General features: G+C 53.1%; 1 protein-coding gene and 1 non-coding gene across 2 annotated transcripts in view; both read left to right on the top strand.

The window, feature by feature from the left end:
* Window positions 1-2,341: 2,341 nt before the first annotated feature.
* Window positions 2,342-19,416, top strand: part of Mmp17 (matrix metallopeptidase 17) — a 29,127-nt gene continuing 12,052 nt past the window's right edge. Inside the window, exons 1-6 of the mRNA XM_008853760.2 lie at window positions 2,342-2,628; window positions 14,012-14,144; window positions 14,377-14,506; window positions 15,202-15,485; window positions 16,083-16,259; window positions 18,059-18,158. Of these exons, the coding sequence (XP_008851982.1) occupies window positions 2,467-2,628; window positions 14,012-14,144; window positions 14,377-14,506; window positions 15,202-15,485; window positions 16,083-16,259; window positions 18,059-18,158 (986 nt within the window). The 5' untranslated portion in view covers window positions 2,342-2,466. The remainder of the gene's footprint in view (window positions 2,629-14,011; window positions 14,145-14,376; window positions 14,507-15,201; window positions 15,486-16,082; window positions 16,260-18,058; window positions 18,159-19,416) is intronic.
* LOC115067767 lies at window positions 13,057-13,163 on the top strand. The gene has a single exon (XR_003847132.1). It is a non-coding gene; the product is annotated as a U6 spliceosomal RNA (small nuclear RNA).

Below are 19,416 nucleotides of genomic sequence, written 5' to 3'. Positions count from 1 at the left end.
GAATGGATGCAGAGACCAAGTAGGTGACATCTGAGGGTCCAGGAGCTGCCACACCAAAGGACCACAGACTCACTGGCTATAAATGACCATGGGCAGGTAGCTTCTCCATGGCTCAGAGGCAGGGTCCGCACCCCTTTCCAGCTCCCAGAGGTGCCACAGTCCTGATGTTGTAGCTCAGTTCGTGGCTGTGTCACACCCTCTGCCTCCCTGGTCACATGGCCAACTCCCCTGTAACTTCTCCCTGTTCTTGTTTGCTTGCTTGTTTTTCTTTTGGGGGGGGGTTATTTTTGAGACAAGATCTCCCTGTAGCCCCAGCTGTCCCGGAACTTGCTATGTAGACCAGGCTGGCCTCGAACTCACAGAGATCTACCTGCCTCTGCCTCCCGAGTGCTGGCATTAAAGGTGTATGCCACCAGGACTGGCTTTGCTTTGTTTTTTGAAATGCTCTCAAAACTCTCAAACTCAGGACCCTCCTGTCTCTGACTCCCAAGTGCTGGGATTACAACCCATGTGCCACCACACCTGGCTTCCCCTGCTTTTATCAAAAGTCTTGTCAAATTGGGGAATCTTACCTGGATAATCAATCCCCAGTAAGCTCATCTCAAGGTCTTTAAGTCAAATACATCTGCAAAGATATCGGTCCAAGCCAGGTATGAGGGCACATGCCTAAAATCCCAACACCCAGGAGGCCGAGGCAGGATTATGAATTCCAGACAAAAAAAAGATTCCTGTCCAAGTAAGATTGGAGTTGTAGGGTTCAAGTGGACGTAAAACTGGGAATATTCACCCACTACAGGGACCTTGGAAGAAATGCCCAGAACCAGACAAGCAAAAGCTGAACACCTTGAAAGATGGAGTAGGCAAAGCCCAGGACAGAGTCTGAAAACAGCTCTCCGGGCCACTGTGCAGACCTTTAACTATGTGCAGCACCATCCCCTGAGATGATGTGGTGTCTGTCTGCCAGCCAAGCCTGAAGGTGTTACTGTGTTCCTGTGTCACTGTATCATTCATTGCCGGGCAGCTGGGCATGATCTGCAGGGCCACCAGACTCCCCAGGGCTTTCTAACCCCCAAATCCCCAAACTCTTGATGTCTGTACTGATTCACACATGATGTGCCCAGGAAGGGTGACCAGCCATGCACAGTGGTCTGCATCCGACACTATAAAGTGCTGAAGCAGCTGCAAGATTCAGACCTCTCCCAAGAGGCCACCAGGCCCTGACAGCAACAGGGATCACAGGTGAGGGGCTGGAAGGGAGTGCAGAGGGCTACCAATCCCCTCCAACCAATGGACATGGATTCAGTAGAGGCATCTGAGCCTGTTTCCAAATGCACAGAACTGACAGCAATACTCACAGTACCAGTAGTAACTAGAGAGATGAGTGGGGAAGGGACTGTGATGGTGCAGCTGCTGCTCAAGGTGGTGAGAAACAGAGCTGGGGAGAATCATTGGCCTTGGAACTCAAGCCCTCTGACTCAAACATCTTCCAACCAGTCACCCCATGTTGTCAAGTGCTTAGGAGTTCATCTGGCCCTGCCATCTACCACAAGTTTCTTTCTTTGATCCTCAGTTTCTTTGTGTGCAAATGAGGAATGACAGTTTCCATTTATAAGGGTTGTGAAAAAGGCAATTTCATGTGCAAAGTGCTGAGCAGGCGCCAGATCCCAAATAATGTGAGCTATTCCTAGCTCAGGGGCAGAGCGCAGGTTCAGCCCGTAGGAAACCTAGGGTTCCATTCCCTGCGCCTCAAAATACAAATTCTCCCTTGTCAAACCTGCCGGAGACCTTCAATCCCAGATGCCAGATGCTTCCTGGCCCACCAGGGAAAAGGTGCTCCATGCGAGACCCACGGGCTCTCGGTCTCGCCTCTCCCACCCTACGCCCCAACTCCCTTTTACCACTCCATGCCCCCACTCCCTCCTACGATCTCTGGTCCCACCCTAACCCCCTCCCATCCCCTACCCTTACATGTATATCCCCCCCTACCCCGCCCCGTCCCTCCTCACCCGGGTTTTCACTCTCCTCGCCCCAAGACTCTGCGGCCTGCGGGCTCCCCCGTGCGCTCCTGTAGAGCGCTGCGGCAGCTTCCAGATCCTTGGGTGACCTGGAACCGGACCTGGAGCGCTGACAGGAACCAGGGTTAGCTCCCCGAGGGTCGCTGGGTCCTCAGAACACCCCAGCCCAGTCCGCGCGCTCCTGGCCTAAAGAGGTCGCGGACCTTGAAAGCACACCTTCGGCTGCGAATCCCCGGTCCCGCGCACTTGTGGGCCCATACGACGCGGGCCCTTTAAGGAAGTGGGCGGAGCTGTCTTATTAGCATACATTAGCATGGTCCTGCCCCGGAGGCGGGCGGGCGCTCAGCTCAGTCCCGGGGAGCCGAGCGGGCGCTGAGCAGAGGGGGCCGCGGAGCCGGCTGTAGCCGAGCGCGGAGACCCTCGCCACCGCCGCCGCTGCTCGCAGAGCGGGATGGGGCGCCTCTCGCGGGGACCCGGGTCCCCCCGAGGGCCCGGCCCTCCGCGCCCGGAGCTCGGGCTGCCGCCACCGCCGCTGCTGCTGCTGCTCGCGCTGGCGGCCCACCCGGGTTGCGCTGCACCCGCGCCCCGCGCGGAGGACCTCAACCTGGGGGTGGTGAGTGTGTGGCGCGGGCATGGGACCTGGGGCGTCCCAGAGCCGGGTCCCCGGGCGTCCACGAGAAGCGCAGGAAAATGGAGAAGGGAGACGCTCCCCTGAGCGTCTCGGCTAGGTGTGCGAACCCCCGGCGCGGCGGACCCATTTCCAAGGCAGGGAAACTGAGGCTAGAGCATAGGCAGAGTGGAGCGCGCGCTTGCAAATCCAAGAGGGCTCCGGTCCTTTCCCTGCTCTCTGCGTTTGGCTTGCGCCGCTACCGCGAGATCCCTAGCTTGGAGCCGCCCCCCAGGAACCCCTGGCCGGGCGACCGGCGTCACCATGCCCGGGGCGGTACGCCCCGCGTGCTTCGTCGCAGGAGTGGGAAGGCAGGGGCGCGCATCCCGGGCTGGGACCGCGCATGTGAGCGCCCCAAAAGCCTAAGGTTCCCGAGTTTGCTCCGCTGACGGTATTGGGAGAGCTGCCGCCACTCGGCATGCGTCTTGGCGCGACCCCCTCTCCTTCCTCCACAAGAGCAGCCAGCCTTGCCCTGCCGGAGCAGGTGGAGACCCCTGCCATGCCAGGCCCACCACTGTTCCCCACACCTCGGCTCCCAAGCCCCCAGCTTAGCTGCTTCGGGCCGCGATGCGGCCCTCTTCCCATCTCCTTTCTCCCCTCCTGACCGAAGTCGGCTGGAAGCCGGCTGGAGACCCGCAAGGTTTCGATCAGACTTTGGCCCCGCCGGCCAACGAGGGCCTGCGAAGGCGTGTACCGAGGTTCCAGCCCGCTTTCCGGCAGGCCCCTGCTTGGGCGCCCTTCATCGTTGAGATCCGAGGACCCGGCCAGGGGTGGCCTCCTGCCCGGCACAAGCTAGCCAATATCCTAATGGGTCCTGGCAGAGTCCCCTCTCCACAGGCCTTTGGTATGAGCGACTCCTAAGCCCTCAGATCTGGGCAAACGCCGTGAGATTTCAGGGAACACTTGGGCGGGGGCGCTTGCAACCCCTTTTGATAGGACTTGCCCCGGAGCTGGGTGAGAAGCTGACTGCCACCCCTAGGCATCAGGAAGGGCAGTGGCCCCATTCCTCCTCTGCCCACTTGCGGATGCTTAAAGGTCCCCTGGGGGCGGCTTCCTCCTACCCCAAGTAACCTTTGAAATGGAGTGCCTCACACCCCTGCTCCTGGACTGTCATAACTGGGGGTTTCCTGGCTCCCCCGCTACAAAAAACACTTGGACATCGTGTCCCAGCTCTTGGTTGGTGACAGTAGAGCCCAAAGGGGGCTGGCGGGGGGCAGGGGTGAGGCAAGGGAGGACTAATCACCGAGGTAGAGTCCCGCCATGGAGCCTCTGCCCGGCCAAGTTCTTGATCAGGCCCAATGAATCTGGGAAGTTTTGTGCAGCAGGGTCGTGGAGGTTGGGTGGGGCTGGCTCCTCCCCGGGCACCTGTGGGTCTTATCCTGAACCCCAAACCCACTGGGTTTGTTCACCCTGGGGTCACTCGCCCACCCCCACCCTAAACACCTCACTGAGCAGGGTGCATAACCCTGGCCTGGCCACAAGCAACAAAGCCTTGTCATCCAGGCGCTGGGTAAAGTGGGAGGGTGCAGCAGACAACCCCCTACCCAGAGCATCACCCTCCTGGGGTGTGGGAACCGGGTCCTGCCTGCCAGTTCCTGTCATGGTGAAGGGCGCCCTCTGGTGGCCCTCTAGGGGATGGCACTTGAGAGCCTGGAGCCCTGTGGCAGGAGCTGCAAAAGATGGGCGGGCTGGGAGGGGGCACTCCCTGAAGCTCTTCAGACCGCCCTCAGCGGGCTGCTGAGTGGTATTCAAGTCTGGACGCCTTGGAGGAGAAGGGCCCCTTTGTGCTTGTGACCAGCTCCTGACAAACAGAGTGCACCCCTGTCTGGGCCGGGAGGGGCCAAGGCCTATGCATAAAGCCGGGAAGGGGCCCCAGGCTCCGGAAAGACAGGCAAGAAGCAGGATACCAGAGCTGTGCTGGGAGCTCCCTGGATGGGACTCCTCAAAGTCTTGTGGGCCTGGTTTGTTATTCTGTGTCTTGAGAGGGTGATGCCCACAGAAAAGTATGGGAGCCCCAGGGAAGGTTCTGGTGAGTCGAATCCTTAGGATCATTCCAGCAACCCACGTGTTAGGCATGGAGATGTGGGCAGTTTTCACACAACCAGGTCCAGCCTCAGCTCACACACCCTGTCATTTTCACTCACAACCTGCCCCGGACAATTTCCTGTTGGCTACCTGACTCTGCGAGTTGTTACCATCACCCCCTTATATTTCATTCACAAATGTCATATCCCTCAGCCAAGCCTGGATGGGTATTGTGGGCTGTATTTGGATTGGTGGACCAGTGGGAGCTGCTTGGGCAGGCTTCTTAAGAGCCCCCACATGCTGGCAGCTTAGCAAATCTCCTGAAGTTTCTACTGAAATTTCTTCCTCAGCAAGGTCTGGGGCCTGCTGCTGGCACCACACAGCAAGCCTGATTCTGATCATTATGAAGATGCCCACAACTGAGTGGCTGGTTCTGGGACTGAGGGTGGCCATAGACAAGCAGAGGCCCTGGGGGAAGGGCCAATGGTGACATGTGGAAGCAGGGACATAAGAGTATGGGGTGACCCTTGTGTTCCCTTCCTGGAGCTGCAGCCACCTGCCAGTCCTGACCTCAGCCCTGGCAGGTATCTGTATCTTTACCCAACCCACCTAGGAATGTTCCTTACACCCATAGGTGTGCTCTGACAGCTGCAGCCATTCACCCTGTGCCCAAACCAAGCTGGCCAGATGGTTAAATGGAGCCAGAAGCAGACCTGGTGACACAGGGACTATCATGGCTGCACAGAAACTAAGGCAGGAGGATGGTGTCCAGAACAGCCTGAGCTACAGAGCGAGACTCTCTCCTAGAGTGTAAAGTGGAGCTGGGGATTTAGCTCAGTTGGTACAGTGCTTACCTAGCATGCACAAAGCACTGGGATCCAGCCCCGGGCACTACCAGTACCATAGGCATGGTAGTATGCACTTGTAATCCCAGTGCTTGAAAAGTGGAGACAAGAAGAATCAGGAGTTTAAGGTCATCATTGGCTACATAGAAAATGCAGGATCAGCCTGGGCAACACAAGACAATGTCTAAAAAAATGAGGACTGAGGCTGTGGGTCAATGATAGAGCATTTGCTTAGCAGGTGGCAGGTTCTAGGTTCCATCCCCACCACCAAAACGTAGTAAGTATAGGAAACATGTCCATGTTCACTGCTCTGTGGCCTTATTTATGTATTATTTCAGACAGGGTCTCACCATGTAATCCTGGCTGACCTGGAACTTGCTATGTAGACTAGGCTGGCTTCAAACTCACAGAGATCCACCTGCCTTTGCTCCTGAGTGCTAGTGTGCATCACTATACCTGGCTGCTCTGTCATCTAATCTGGGGCCCTCTTACATAGACCTGGTCTGAGTCCCAAGCTTCTGCTCATCTGCTCTATGACCCAGTAGATCATAGGGCCTTAACCTCCTCTCTTGTTAGAAGGGCCCATGGGAACAAGCTATGCTCCCCACAGTTCTAAATGCAGGAAGGGGAAGCTGAAGCAGTTTGGGGAACTTGTATTCCCTAATGAGGCCTTCTCCTGAGGGACTTCCAAAGGTATGTTGAGCACCTGTGGCCTTAAATGAAAGTAGTAGGTCTTAGCTTCCAGTGACACTTAGCCCCAGGTCTGGGTACAGGCTGGTGCCAACACATGAAGAATAAAAACATCTATTACATGCTAGGTACCCTGCTCATGGCAAAGATAGGATGGGTGTATAGCAGGCACATAGCCTGGTGTCCCCTCATACTTGGTCCCAAGTCCTACTCTGTCCCTGTCCTCAGGCCCCTCACCCTCTGCTGTCCATCCCCTTCCTGAGCTCCTTCCCCAGCCATGTTCTACCTCAGGGCCTTTGCACTTGCTGTTCTTACCAGAAACATTCTTCCCAGGGCTCATCACCTGACCAGCCCCATGTCACCCAGAAGAACTTCCTTAAGTGTCCAACTGACTGTCCCCTCTGTTGTAACCCTCCTCTCCATTGTAGTATAGTGACTGCAGATAGGCCCAGAAGCCAGACAGCCAGGTTTCCAGCCCAGCTCTCAATTCATTGGCTGTGTAAATGGGTCAGTGCATGATCTCTGTGCTTCTGTTTCCTTGTTTGTAAACTCAGGGTAGCAGTAGCACCCACTTCATCAGGCTGATTTGTGACGATTTGCAGAACACTGACCGTGCACAAAGGACACTGCAGATGAGAATTAGCACCGTCTTCCGTGATTCTGATGGCTGTGGGAACTGTTCACAGACCTGCAAGTGGGGATCACGCTATGGCCTTCAGGAACTCTAGAGCAGCTGCAGAACAAAAGTGGCCCAAGACAGTCAGTGTGCGCATGATCTTCCTTCCTCCCCTTCATATGACTCACTTCTGGTCATAGCTACCCTGGTCTGTGTAGTGCCCTTTACAACAAACATTTGGCAGTCAGGAGACCCAAGCATGGGATTACTTCAACTGTCTGGTAGTGCCTGTCCTTAAAAGGGGGCCACTCACTGGGCATGGTGGCACATGCCTTTAATCCCAGCACTCAGGAGGCAGAGGCAGGCAGATCTCTCTAAGTTCAAGGCCTACCTGGCCTACATAGTGAGTTCCAGGTCAGCTGGGGCTACAGGAAGACCCTGTCTCAAAAAAAAAGGAGAGGGGGGTGGAGAGATGGCTCAGCAGTTAAGAGCACTGACTGCTCTTGCAGAGGACCCGGGTTCGATTCCCAGCACCCACATGGTGGCTACGAACCTCTTCTGACCTCCATGGCATTGCACCACCCGGGTGCACTCACATACATGCAGGCAATACACTCATACACATAAAAGAAAAATAATAGCCAGGCATGGTGGTGCACGCCTTTAATCCCAGCACTCAGGAGGCAGAGGCAGGCAGATCTCTGTGAGTTCAAGGCCAACCTGGTCTACATAGTGAGTTCCAGGACAGCTGGGGCTACAGGGAGACCCTGTCTCAAAAAGAGAAAAAAAAAATTTAAGAGAGGGCCACTCAAGGACTGGGAGATGGCTCAGTTAGTACAGTGCTTGCCATGCAAACATGAGGACATGAATTCAACTTCCGAAATCTATGTCAAAAATCTGGGCATGGGGCGCTAGAGAGCAGTTAGGAGCGCTGACTGCTTTTACAGAGGACTCAGGTTTGGTTCCCAGCACCCACATGGTGACTAACCATAACTCCAGCTCCAGGGAATCCAACACCCTATTTTGGCTTCCATGGTGTGCTGGATAGCTTTAGTGTCAACTTGACACACCTGGGTTGAGGGAGCCTCAACTGGGGAATTTCCTCTATTGGACTGACCTGTGTTCATGTCTGAGGGGCCTCTTCTTGATGCATGATGTGGGAGGGCCCAGCCCACTGTGGGTGGTGCCACCCCTGGGCAGGTGGGCCTGTGTTGCATAAGAAAGCAGGCTGAGCAGGGGCCAGGGGAGCAAGCCAGTAAGCAGCGTTCCTCCATGGCCTGTGCTGCAGCTCCTGCCTCTAGGTTCCTGCCCTGAGTTCCTACCTTGGGCTCCCTGATGAACTGCAACCTGGGAGATGTAAGACAAATAAACTTTTTCCTCCCCAAGTTGGTATTGGTCAGAGTATTTTGTCACAGCAATGAAGAACAAAGTAGAACACATGGGCATTGCATGTACATGGTATGCTTACATATATGCAAGCAAAACACTCATACACAAAAAATAAATTAAAATAAATAAATGGGTCATGTTGCCCAGGTAGTAGGACACATGCTAGAGCCAAGAACATGGTTCCATAACTGGTCATATGCTGTGTGACCGTGGACAGGTTACCTGACCCCTCTGGCCTCAGTTTCCTCACCTGTAAGTAGAGGTTCTGATGATGCCACTTTCACAAGGGCTTGATGGAAAGAAGATGGTGAGGGTGTGAGGAGCAGGGACCAGTGGCAACACTGGCCATGTGCTCCTGCACCCATAGTCATCATCTAAGTCTTTGGTGGTACAATGCCTTCCAGCCTTGCTCCTGACATTGTCTGGATGGACAAGAGTCTGGACCCAGCCTCTAGGCCTCAGTTTCCCCACCTGTGAGATGGGACGGTGGCACCTGCTTCCCCCAGCTGGTGAGTCAAGTCAGAGAGGAATGAAGGGTAACTGTGAGCCCAAAGGTAATGGCCCAGGTGCCAGACTAGTTCTGCAGGCTCTTGGGGCCACAGATAGCACCTGCCAAGGCTGCCAGAAGAGCTACCCAGTCTCTAAGAGACAGTTGGGTAAGTCAGCACAGCAGGCTGGGGTAGTGGCTGTGCGCTCTATAAATTTGCTTAAGTCATTGAAGGGACTTTATGCTGTATACATTATGCCTCTTTAGAGCTGTAAAAAGATACACATTGTGTCAAATGGTGATAAACGCCACAAGGAGATGGGAAAGTGGAGGGGGCCTGTGCTGAGTGCATGTTTACTTCTTCGCTGAAGTCCCAGCTCCCCAGCCAGCCTCAGCACCTGTCTGCAGTAATGGCCCAGTTATCCAGCTGGGCTGGGCAGAAGAACTATCCTCAGCAGTGGGGTATCTGCCCTAGGATGGGACTCCCCTTCTCCTCGCCCTCACCCCCTTCCCAGTGACTTTCTAGCAGGTTCACCCTGCACTTCATAGCACCCGCTTGCTGCAGCCTCCGTTGCCCTGGAGACAGCAGTCTGTCTCCGTGGCGACAGTGGAAGGAGGCAGCCCAGGATAGTGTATGCAGTCCTGACTGTAGGTAGTAGAGGACTGGGTAGGGGGCAACCTGCTGGAGATGGGTGGGGGAGGGGCTTGTGTTCCTGCAGTGGTCAGAATGGGCCAAGTCAGATGATGAAGGACTGCCAAGCCCAGCTCTTCTGTGAGAACTTGAGTCCCTGGGTGGCTTTTGTCAGCCTGGCACCTCCAGATCCCCTAGACTAACTAGTTGACTGACATTATCAACCAATAGATCCAGATAGTAATACTAAGTTCTGAGTGTTTGGGTTTCACCTGCATGGAGATTGATGAGCTGGCTGCCCAGCACCTCCAAATGTCCTCACTCTACTAGGGGTGCTGAGGTAGGTGGCCACACTGGCAGAACCACCCCTCCAAACCAAAGTCCAGTGCAGTCAGCCCCTAACAGGACTCAGCAGTGTGGAGAGGGGCATGAGGAAGAGGATCTGGCTTAGGAGGAGCTATGGCATATGCTGGCCAGACTTTCTCTGTGTGGGGAGCAGGACATCTGCGACTGCAGGTAGTCCTGCCAGCCCAAAGCAGGCATAGGAGGTGCCCGCTAGCCCCTGTGTTCTACACAGCCACTCTCTGCCATTGCAGCTTAGGGAGGTAGGGTGACCCTCCTTTATCAAGCCCCAGCTCCCGAACCATGTTGCACTCTAGAAAGAGGGGCTGATCCTCGCTCATGTGCTCTGTGTGTGGACTGAAGAAGCTCCAGAAGGCTTTTGGCAGGAGGGAACAGGTATCCATGCAGCTGAGTCCCTGCAGCATGAGCATGTGGGCTTGAAAATATGTGCATATGTGTTTTCTGACACCTGAAAACAACCAAAATGTTATCATGGGTTTATTTATTTTATGTATATGAATGTTTTGTCTGCACATGGTATGTACGCCCATGTGTACAATGCCCATGGAAACCAGAAGAGGGCACTGAATCCCCTGGAATTGGAGTTAGGGACCATTGTTAGCCACCATGTGGGTGCTGGGAACCAAACCCAGGTCCTCTGCAAGAACAGCCAGTGCTCTTAACTGCTGAGCCATCTGTCTAGCACTAAAGCGTTTTTGGTTTTGGTTTTTTTGTGTGGTTTTTTTTTTTTTGGTTTTTGGTTTTTGGTTTTTTGGGTTTTTTGGTCTTTTTGAGATTGTGTCTCCCTGTAGCCCAGCTGGCCTGGAACTTACGATGTAGACCAGCCTAACCTTGAATTCACATAGATTCTTCTGCTTCTGCCTCCCTCCCAAGTGCTGGGATTAAAACCATGTGCCACCATACCTGGCATCTAAAACATTTTTTAAGAGGGGGAACCAGGGCTGCAGAGATGGCTCAGCAGTTAAGAGCACTGACTGCTCTAGCAGAGGACCCAGGTTCAATTCCCAGCACCCACATGGCAGCTATGAATTGTCCTTAACTCCAGTTCCAGGGGAGTCCGACGCCTTCTTCTGACCTCCATGGCATTGCATGACACAGGTGCACTCACATACATGCAGGCAATACACTCATACACATAAAATAAAAATAATAAATCATTTTTTAAATATATTTTAAAGCCCGGCATGGTGGTGCACTCTTTTAATTCCAGCACTCAGGAGGCAGAGGCAGGTGGATCTCTGTGAGTTCAAGGCCAGCCTGGTCTACATAGTGAGTTCGTGAGTGTTTTTTTTTTTTTTTCTGTAATTAGTAAATAATACCTTTCAACTGGAAAATGTATATATGTATGTATGTATGTATGTATTTTTTTTTAAGAGGGAGAATCGAGACATAGTCAAGACAGGGTCTTTCCCAGGCTGGCCTCAAACTTGCAGTCCTCCTGCCTTCCTTTCCTAAGTGTTGGAATTACATGTGTACACTACCATGGCCGAGTACTGTTTAAACTTTCTGAAAAATGTGTGAATCCAAAAATGCATATTTTAAGTTAGTCATCTCTGAGTAGCTTAGCATTTGCAGCAGGGACTAACCATGAGCTGTGCTCAGTGATGCTACTGATGACAGGTGTGTGTGTGCTGTGTGCTCTGGGGAGGCAGAGCCCAAAGTGGGACGGCAGGCAGATCGGCGGGGCCCACACCGGGGGCAGGGTTGCTACTTCCAGGCCCCTCTGGAGGTGCTGCCCTGAAATTGAAGGTCTTGTCCTTCAGGCTTGGAAGGGGTCTCCAGCATCCCCAAAACACTTGCAGCTTCCTAGCAGATTGAGGGGAAGTTTAAGGTAGGATGGATTATGAAACAGAAAGACCCCAGCAAGGACTCCTGTTAACTGGAGAGGGGAGCTACCCAGTACAATGCTGATATATTCAGATTGCATGCAGATCATCTAGGCTGGCCCTCTTGGCCAATGTGGCTTGCCCTTGATTGAGGCCTCAAGAAGTCCTTGGAAGGGAAACCCAGTTCCCACTACACCTGCTTGGCTCCCAGGCAACAGCCATCTGTAGCAGTTCCTGGCCCGGGAGAGTCAGGTTGGATGGCACCCTCAGGACCTGTGAGGCCAGAGAGGGATATTAATGAGTCAAGACACTTTTTTTAAGTGCCCATCAAAAAGAAATGGGTTGTTGGGTGTGGTTGTGCACACCTATAGTCCCAGCACTTGGGAGACAGAGGTAGGTGGATCTTTGTGAGTTTGAGGCCAACATGGTCTACATAGCAAGTTCCAGCCCAGCTGGGGCTACAGGGAGACCCAGTTTCAAAAAGACAGAAAAAGAAAAAAAGGCATAGGCAGGAAGATCTCTGTGAAATTGAGGCCAGCCTGGTCTACATAGCAATTCCAGATCAGCTGGGGCTACAGGGAGACTGTATCTTAAAAAAAAAAAAATCTGTAGAGTGCTTGCCTAACATGCATGAAGCCTTGGGTTGGATCCCTAGCATCACATAAACCAGTCATAGTCGTGTATGCCCAGCACTTGGGCAGTAGAAGGATTGGAAATATATGGTCATCCTTGGCTGCATAGTGAGACCGAGGCCAGGCTGAGCTACACTGAGACCCTGTCTCAAAAGTGGCAGGGAGGGCATGGTTGTACCTGCCTTTAATCCTAGCACTCAGGAGGCAGAGCAGGCAGGTCTCTGTGAGTTCGCCTGGTCTATATAGTGAGTTCCTGGCTAGCCAGGACTACATAGTAAGACACTTTTTTTTGTTTGTTTATTTGTTTTTGTCTTTTTGAAGCAGGGTCTCCCTGTAGCCCCAGCTGGCCTGATACTCACTATGTAGACCAGGCTGGACTCAAACTGACAGACACAGAGATCCACCTGCCTCTGCCTCCTGAATGCTGGGATTAAAGGCATGTGCCACCATGCCTGGCTGAGATACTGTTTTAAAAAAGAAGAGGGGGCCTGGCGTAGTGGCAAATGCCTTTAATCCCAGCACTTGGGAGGCAGAGGCAGCCGGATCCTCAGTGAGTTTGAGGCTAGCCTGGTCTACAGAGTGAGTTCCAGGCAGCTGGAGCTACAGGGAGACCCTATCTCAAAAAGACAAAAAAGCGGGGGGGGCTGGGGAGATGGCTCAGCGGTTAAGAACCTCACAGGGTCTCCCTGTAGCCCCAGCTGGCCTGATACTCACTATGTAGACCAGGCTGGACTCAAACTGACAGAGGGGATGTAACTCCAGTTCCAGGGGATCCGACAGTCTTTTCTGTCCTCCACAGGCATTGCACGACACGGGTGCTACTTACCTACATGCAGACAATACATGCATACACATAAAATAAAAATAATAGTGCCTCGCTTCAGCAGCACATATACTAAAATTGGAATGATACAGAGAAGATTAGCATGGCCCCTGTGCTGTACAATAAATGTATTTAACACCAATAAAAAAATAATAAAAAATAAAAATAAAAACAAATAATAAAAATAAATAATAATTTTTTTTTTTAAAGAAGTTGGGAAGCCGCGTGTGGTGGTGCATGCCTTTAATCCCAGAACTTGGGAGGCAGAGGCAGGCAGATCTCTGTGAGTTCAAGTCCAGCCTGGTCTACATAGTGAGTTCCAGGAGAGCTGGGGCTACAGGGAGACCCTGTCTCAAAAAGGGGTGGGGGGGGAGCTACTAGAGAGATGGCTCAATAGTTAAGAGTAATGGCTGCTTTTACAAAGGACCTGGGTTCGATTCCCATCACCCACATGGCAGCTAACAGTGTTCCCTAACTCCAGTAACAGGGGCTCTGACACCTTATCCTGGCCTCCGAGGGCATTGCATGCATGCGGCACACTTACATGCATGCAAGCAAAACACTCATGCACATAAAATAATTTTTTAACAGAGAGGGCAGGGAGAAAAGAAGGAACGAAGTCTACAGGTTGGGCCCTATGTGTCACCTTGGTTTGTGCCTTCCTTGGAGGAAGGCAGTTTTGGCTCAAAGCATTCTACCTTAAAACCACCTCTGGGTCCTCCTAAGCCAGCCAGGGTGGCTTCAGGATTGTCCCAGCAGCCTGCGTGTGGACTTCAGCACCATCTGGTGGTAGATGACAAACACTGACCCTGCCCAAACTGACCTCCATCTCCAAGGCATCAAGTTTGTTAGCGGCATACAAAGTGATTTAAGGATGGGGATATTGGGGTCAGGGAAGGCCAGGGCTAAAGAGGCCTGCCCCCTGTGGTAGTGGTGAGCCTAGGCTGCTCCTTCTCAGGTGGCTACACAGTGATCACCCCTTACTCTGTTCTGTTCCCTCAGGAGTGGCTGAGCAGGTTTGGTTACCTGCCTCCAGCAGACCCAGCAACAGGGCAGCTGCAGACCCAGGAGGAATTGTCCAAGGCCATTGCTGCCATGCAACAGTTTGGCGGCCTGGAGACCACTGGTATCCTAGGTCAGTTTTATGGAAGACAGCAGGAGGCACCATGGTCCCATCAGGGCTGCACCAGCCTAGCCACAACCCTCCTGGCTGCTCAGGCTCTTGCCACTAAATACTTAACAGCTCAGACTGGCCAGAGCCATGAACTTGGGTGGGGCTTGAGCACACCCAGCCCTGAGGAAATCCCAGGGTTTCCAGCTGGGGAGGTGAAGCTAGGCCTTGCTGCTGACCAGTGTCTACCATGCAGATGAGGCCACTCTGGCCCTGATGAAGACTCCTCGCTGTTCCCTGCCGGACCTGCCTCCTGGGGCCCAAGCACGAAGGAAACGCCAGACTTTACCACCAACCAAGTGGAACAAGAGGAACCTTTCGTGGAGGTGTGTGGCCAGGGTGGGGGCTCCCCAGGGTGGCATCTCTGTCCTGGTGCCCTGTGCTGGCTATAGGAAGCACTCATCAGCCAGGGTACTTAGATGCCTAGGGTTCTGTGTTCCAGACGCCAGAAATGCAAAGTCAAGGTCTGGACAGGGATGGTGGGGGGGGTGGGGGGGGTATCATGCAGGCTAGGGAGAAGTGCCCCAGGCTCCTTCACAGCCCACCCTGGCCCTTCCTCTGCTTCTGTCTACCCATGGTCCTTTCCTTTTGTTCAAGAGACTCACTAAGTTAAGAGCCAAACATGAGCCATCCAGTCAGACCCTGCCTCAATGATGGCTACAGAGGCCCCCTTTCAAATTGGGTCTACTTTGAGATTGCAGAGTATGTGGATTGGATGGAACACTAATTGGCCCAGCATACCTAGGCTGACCCCTTCTGCCATCCCTGGGCAGTTTAGAGGTCCAATGTATAGACTATGTGCAGAAGGTAGAGCAGGGAGCATAATGCAGCCTGCCCAGGCCCATCTCAGAAGCTAGCTCTTGCTTGTCACCCCTGGACTCACATGCCTCCATCTCCTGAGGACTGGAAAAAAGGCCAAAGATAGGGGACACCCAAGCCAGGGAAGGGCAACACATCACCCTAGAGGGAGGTCCAGGAAGATGTCAAGGACAGCCGGCCTCCACTCTGACCCCTGCCCTAGGGTCAGAACATTCCCACGGGACTCACCCCTGGGCCGGGACACAGTGCGTGCACTCATGTACTACGCCCTCAAAGTTTGGAGTGACATCACACCCTTGAACTTCCATGAGGTGGCAGGCAACATTGCTGACATCCAGATCGACTTCTCCAAGACTGACCACAACGATGGCTACCCCTTTGATGGCCCTGGTGGCACAGTGGCCCATGCCTTCTTTCCGGGTGACCACCATACTGCGGGGGACACTCACTTTGATGATGATGAGGCATGGACCTTCCGTTCCTCAGGTGCATGTGGGACTGGTGCTGAGTCTGTGGGATGCCAGGCCTGGGCAACCCTGTGGGCCCTGCTGACCCCACAATAACATCCTGACCCTGTAAGAGCAAGATGCAGTTATGACCCCCAGAACGAATCCTAAATGAGGCTTAAACAGTTCAGCCCTGCCCCACTCCTTAGTTAGCTAGTGCTGGGTCATTCTCATGACAGAGATCCACTTGAGCATCTACGGCTAGCCTGGCTCTGCCCACCCCTTCCTTTTGCACAGGACCCCAGACCTCTTGTGTGGGGTCTTGGGGTTTGGCACCCACTACATCAGAGCATGGGGAATCCTACCAACCCTGGGGTGTCTCCACTGTGGTCTGACACAAAAAAGGGTTGGCTCCCATACCATGGAGCACAGAGGGCCCTAGGTGACCCCCTACAAACCCCATGGGTCCTCTATAGAAGCCCAGAATGTCCTCAAAAGTCCTGAAGCACCTATGAAGCTGGATGGAGCCCTAGCACAGCCAAGACACAGGTGACCCATGGGTTCCACCTCTGTATATCAACCCCACCACTAATGAGGGGTCCTGTCCTCTCTGCTCATGTGGCTTCTATTTCCCCAGATACTCATGGGATGGACCTGTTTGCGGTGGCTGTCCATGAGTTTGGCCATGCTATTGGGCTGAGCCATGTTGCTGCCCCAAGCTCCATCATGCAGCCCTATTACCAGGGCCCTGTGGGCGACCCACTACGTTATGGGCTTCCCTACGAGGACAGGGTGCGTGTCTGGCAATTATATGGTGAGTGTCCCCCAAGCCCAGCAAGGGCCACCTGGAGGGTAGGGCTAGGAGCCAGAACTCCAGGTGATTGAAATCTCTGCTCATGGCTGTGGTCTCTGTATAACCCTGTGGGTGAATACTGGCTGCTGGGAATAGAACAGTGGAGAGAAGGGCCCAAGGCATAGGATACAGGCTGGGCCTCTGCCTTCTCAAGCTGATCCCTGTGGTACTCAGAGCCCTAGAGAAAATCCCTATCTGTCCCCTGTTTGAAGAGTTTGGCATCAGCAAAATAGACCCAGGCCTACAAAGCACTGTGCCTATGATAAATTAACTGTCTAATCTCACAACTCCTGAGGGAAAAGCAGCAGTCCCCATGTGTAGAGAGAAAATGGAGACGATGAAGGGGGTGGAGACAGCTTGACTAGGTTAGCCCATAGAAGTATATAAGACTGATTCAGGCACCTTGCCCAGCATAGTCAACAGGACTGAAAGGCAGGTGGCCCGCCCAGGATAGCCCCATGGGAACCAGAGGCACAAGGCTTTCCCAGAGTAGTCCCACGGCAGTGTACATAGCCAAAACAGGAGTCTGGTGCAGGGCCCCTCCCTGTTGGGACACATGAAGGTGGCCCCACCCCCACTCCATTTGGGAGATGGTACCCTAGGGAGGGGATGGTTGGTATAAAGAATGCCCATCTTGGTCCCAGAGGAGCCAGGCTGTCCCCAGCCTTCACCATGTACCACCCCAGCCTGCTCACCCATGTTCTCCTTGCCACTCCCTACCCCTGCATCCGTGTGTGGCGGTTCTTCTTTTTTGCAGAATTTCCATTTATTTATTTATTTATTTATTTAATTTTTTTTTTTGGTCTTTTTGAGACAGGGTCTCCCTGTAGCCCCAGTTGTCCTGGAACTCACTATGTAGACCAGGCTGGCCTTGAACTCACAGAGATCCGCTGCCTCTGCCTCCAGAGTGTTGGGATTAAAGGTGTGCGCCACCACGCCCAGCCCTATTTATTTATTATGTGTGTAAGCCTTATAAATGTATATAAGTGTGCCACATGCATGCAGGTGCCTGCGGAGGCCAGAAGAAGCCATTGGATCCCTTGGAACTGGAATTACAGGTGGTTGTGAGGCACCAAGAGAGTGCTGGAAACTAAACCCAGGTCCTCTACAAGAGCAGCAAGCTCTCTAACCACTGAGCAGTCTCTCCAGCCACTGTATGTTTCTAATGCAGTAAAATCACCCATCTTCAAGGGTGTACTCACATTTGGCAAAGCTGTGTAGGCACTACCCTGTCTAGGACTAAAACTCTCACCATCCTGCACCAGCTCCAAAGGAGACCCATCATGTGCCTCTCAGTCCCTGGCAACCACAAGTGCATGTTCTGTCTTCTGAGGATTGCCTGTGGTGGACACTTTGAGGAAAGGGAACTGTGAAGAGTAGAGTCTTCTGTGACTGGCCTTTTCCCCTAAGTATGGTATTTTCTGTTTTTGTTTTGTTTTGTTTTATTGTTTTTTTGAGACAGGGTTTCACTGTACCCTCAGCTGGCCTGGAACTTGTTCTGTAGACCCCAGCTGGCCTTGATCTCACAGAGATCCTTCTGCCTCTGCCTCTCAAAAGCTGGGATTAAAGGTGTGCACCACCATGCCCAGCTATGTGTGGTGTTTTCAGGATTTGACAGTCACAGGCATCAGACTTGGTTCCCTTCCATGGCTGAATAAGTGTACCTGCCACTCTATCTGGTGATGGGGCACTGGGCTGTCAGACTTTCATGGCTGACACTCTGGACATTGGCACAGAGTTCTTGCTTTATGTCTCCACAGGTGTGCGGGAGTCCGTGTCTCCTACCGCACAACTGGACATCCCAGAGCCTGAGGAACCGCCCCTCTTGCCAGAGCCCCCCAACAATCGGTCCAGCACCCTGTAAGCCATGTCCCTTGTCACTATACCTTGGCCAGCCTTTTCCATGGTGCCCAATATGCTCCAGGGTCCTGAGGAAGGCACAGCTGCATGTACTGATCTGGACACTGGTTTCTTCTCTTAACCTGCCCAGCAGGGGAGGGGAGAGAGAAAGGGACTTGCTGTCCACAGGGGGCTGCAACCATGTGAATTTCAAAGTTTGTCTCACACAGCCTGGTTTACCAGGCACAAGATCCTGAGGGCTAGGAGATCACAGAAGGGTGACTGATCTGTCACCCAGTGCAAGGCATCTTGTCTCAGTGTTGGTGCCTTGGCAGGGCTGGCTGGGAGCTGGACTTGGCCAGACAGTCCTCCAGGGACATGTTTGTGCCCTGTCCCTGGGGTTTGGGTTCACAGCATAGCTGCTGGGTTCCTTAAGAGAGGGACTATCTTGAAAGTTAGCATAGCCAGAGTTCAAGCACCAGCCACAGCTTTCTGTTACCCAGTCAAAAAGTCCCATGGAAACTAACTTCAGCCTTAGAATTAAAGCACTCATAACCTGTCTAAGTTGAAGGTGACACAGGCACCTCTCAGGCCTGTCCCTTCTATTCCCATACCCCACACACTGTACTTCCACCTGGCTACCTTGCCAGGCCCACATATATTTGGGCTTCTGGTTTGGTTTCTAAGGTGAGTGGTCCTGCACTTGTCTTAGCTGTACACTGTGAATTGCTGCTGCCATCAAAACACTGTTCCAACATTTTTTGTTCTGATTTTCTTTTTTGTTTTGTTTTGTTTTGAGGCAGGGTCTCCTTCTAGCCCCAGCCTGTCTAGGACTAAAACTCTCACCATCCTGCACCAGCTCCAAAGGAGACCCATCATGTGCCTCTCAGTCCCTGGCAACCACAAGTGCATGTTCTGTCTTCTGAGGATTGCCTGTGGTGGACACTTTGAGGAAAGGGAACTGTGAAGAGTAGAGTCTTCTGTGACTGGCCTTTTCCCCTAAGTATGGTATTTTCTGTTTTTGTTTTGTTTTGTTTTATTGTTTTTTTGAGACAGGGTTTCACTGTACCCTCAGCTGGCCTGGAACTTGTTCTGTAGACCCCAGCTGGCCTTGATCTCACAGAGATCCTTCTGCCTCTGCCTCTCAAAAGCTGGGATTAAAGGTGTGCACCACCATGCCCAGCTATGTGTGGTGTTTTCAGGATTTGACAGTCACAGGCATCAGACTTGGTTCCCTTCCATGGCTGAATAAGTGTACCTGCCACTCTATCTGGTGATG

The sequence above is a fragment of the Nannospalax galili genome, unplaced genomic scaffold, assembly GCF_000622305.1.
Source record: "Nannospalax galili isolate Female #2095 unplaced genomic scaffold, S.galili_v1.0 scaffold566, whole genome shotgun sequence".
Lineage (NCBI taxonomy): Eukaryota > Metazoa > Chordata > Mammalia > Rodentia > Spalacidae > Nannospalax > Nannospalax galili.
The sequence above is the reverse complement of the archived record's forward strand: the minus strand, read 5'-3'. Positions and strand labels throughout refer to the sequence as shown.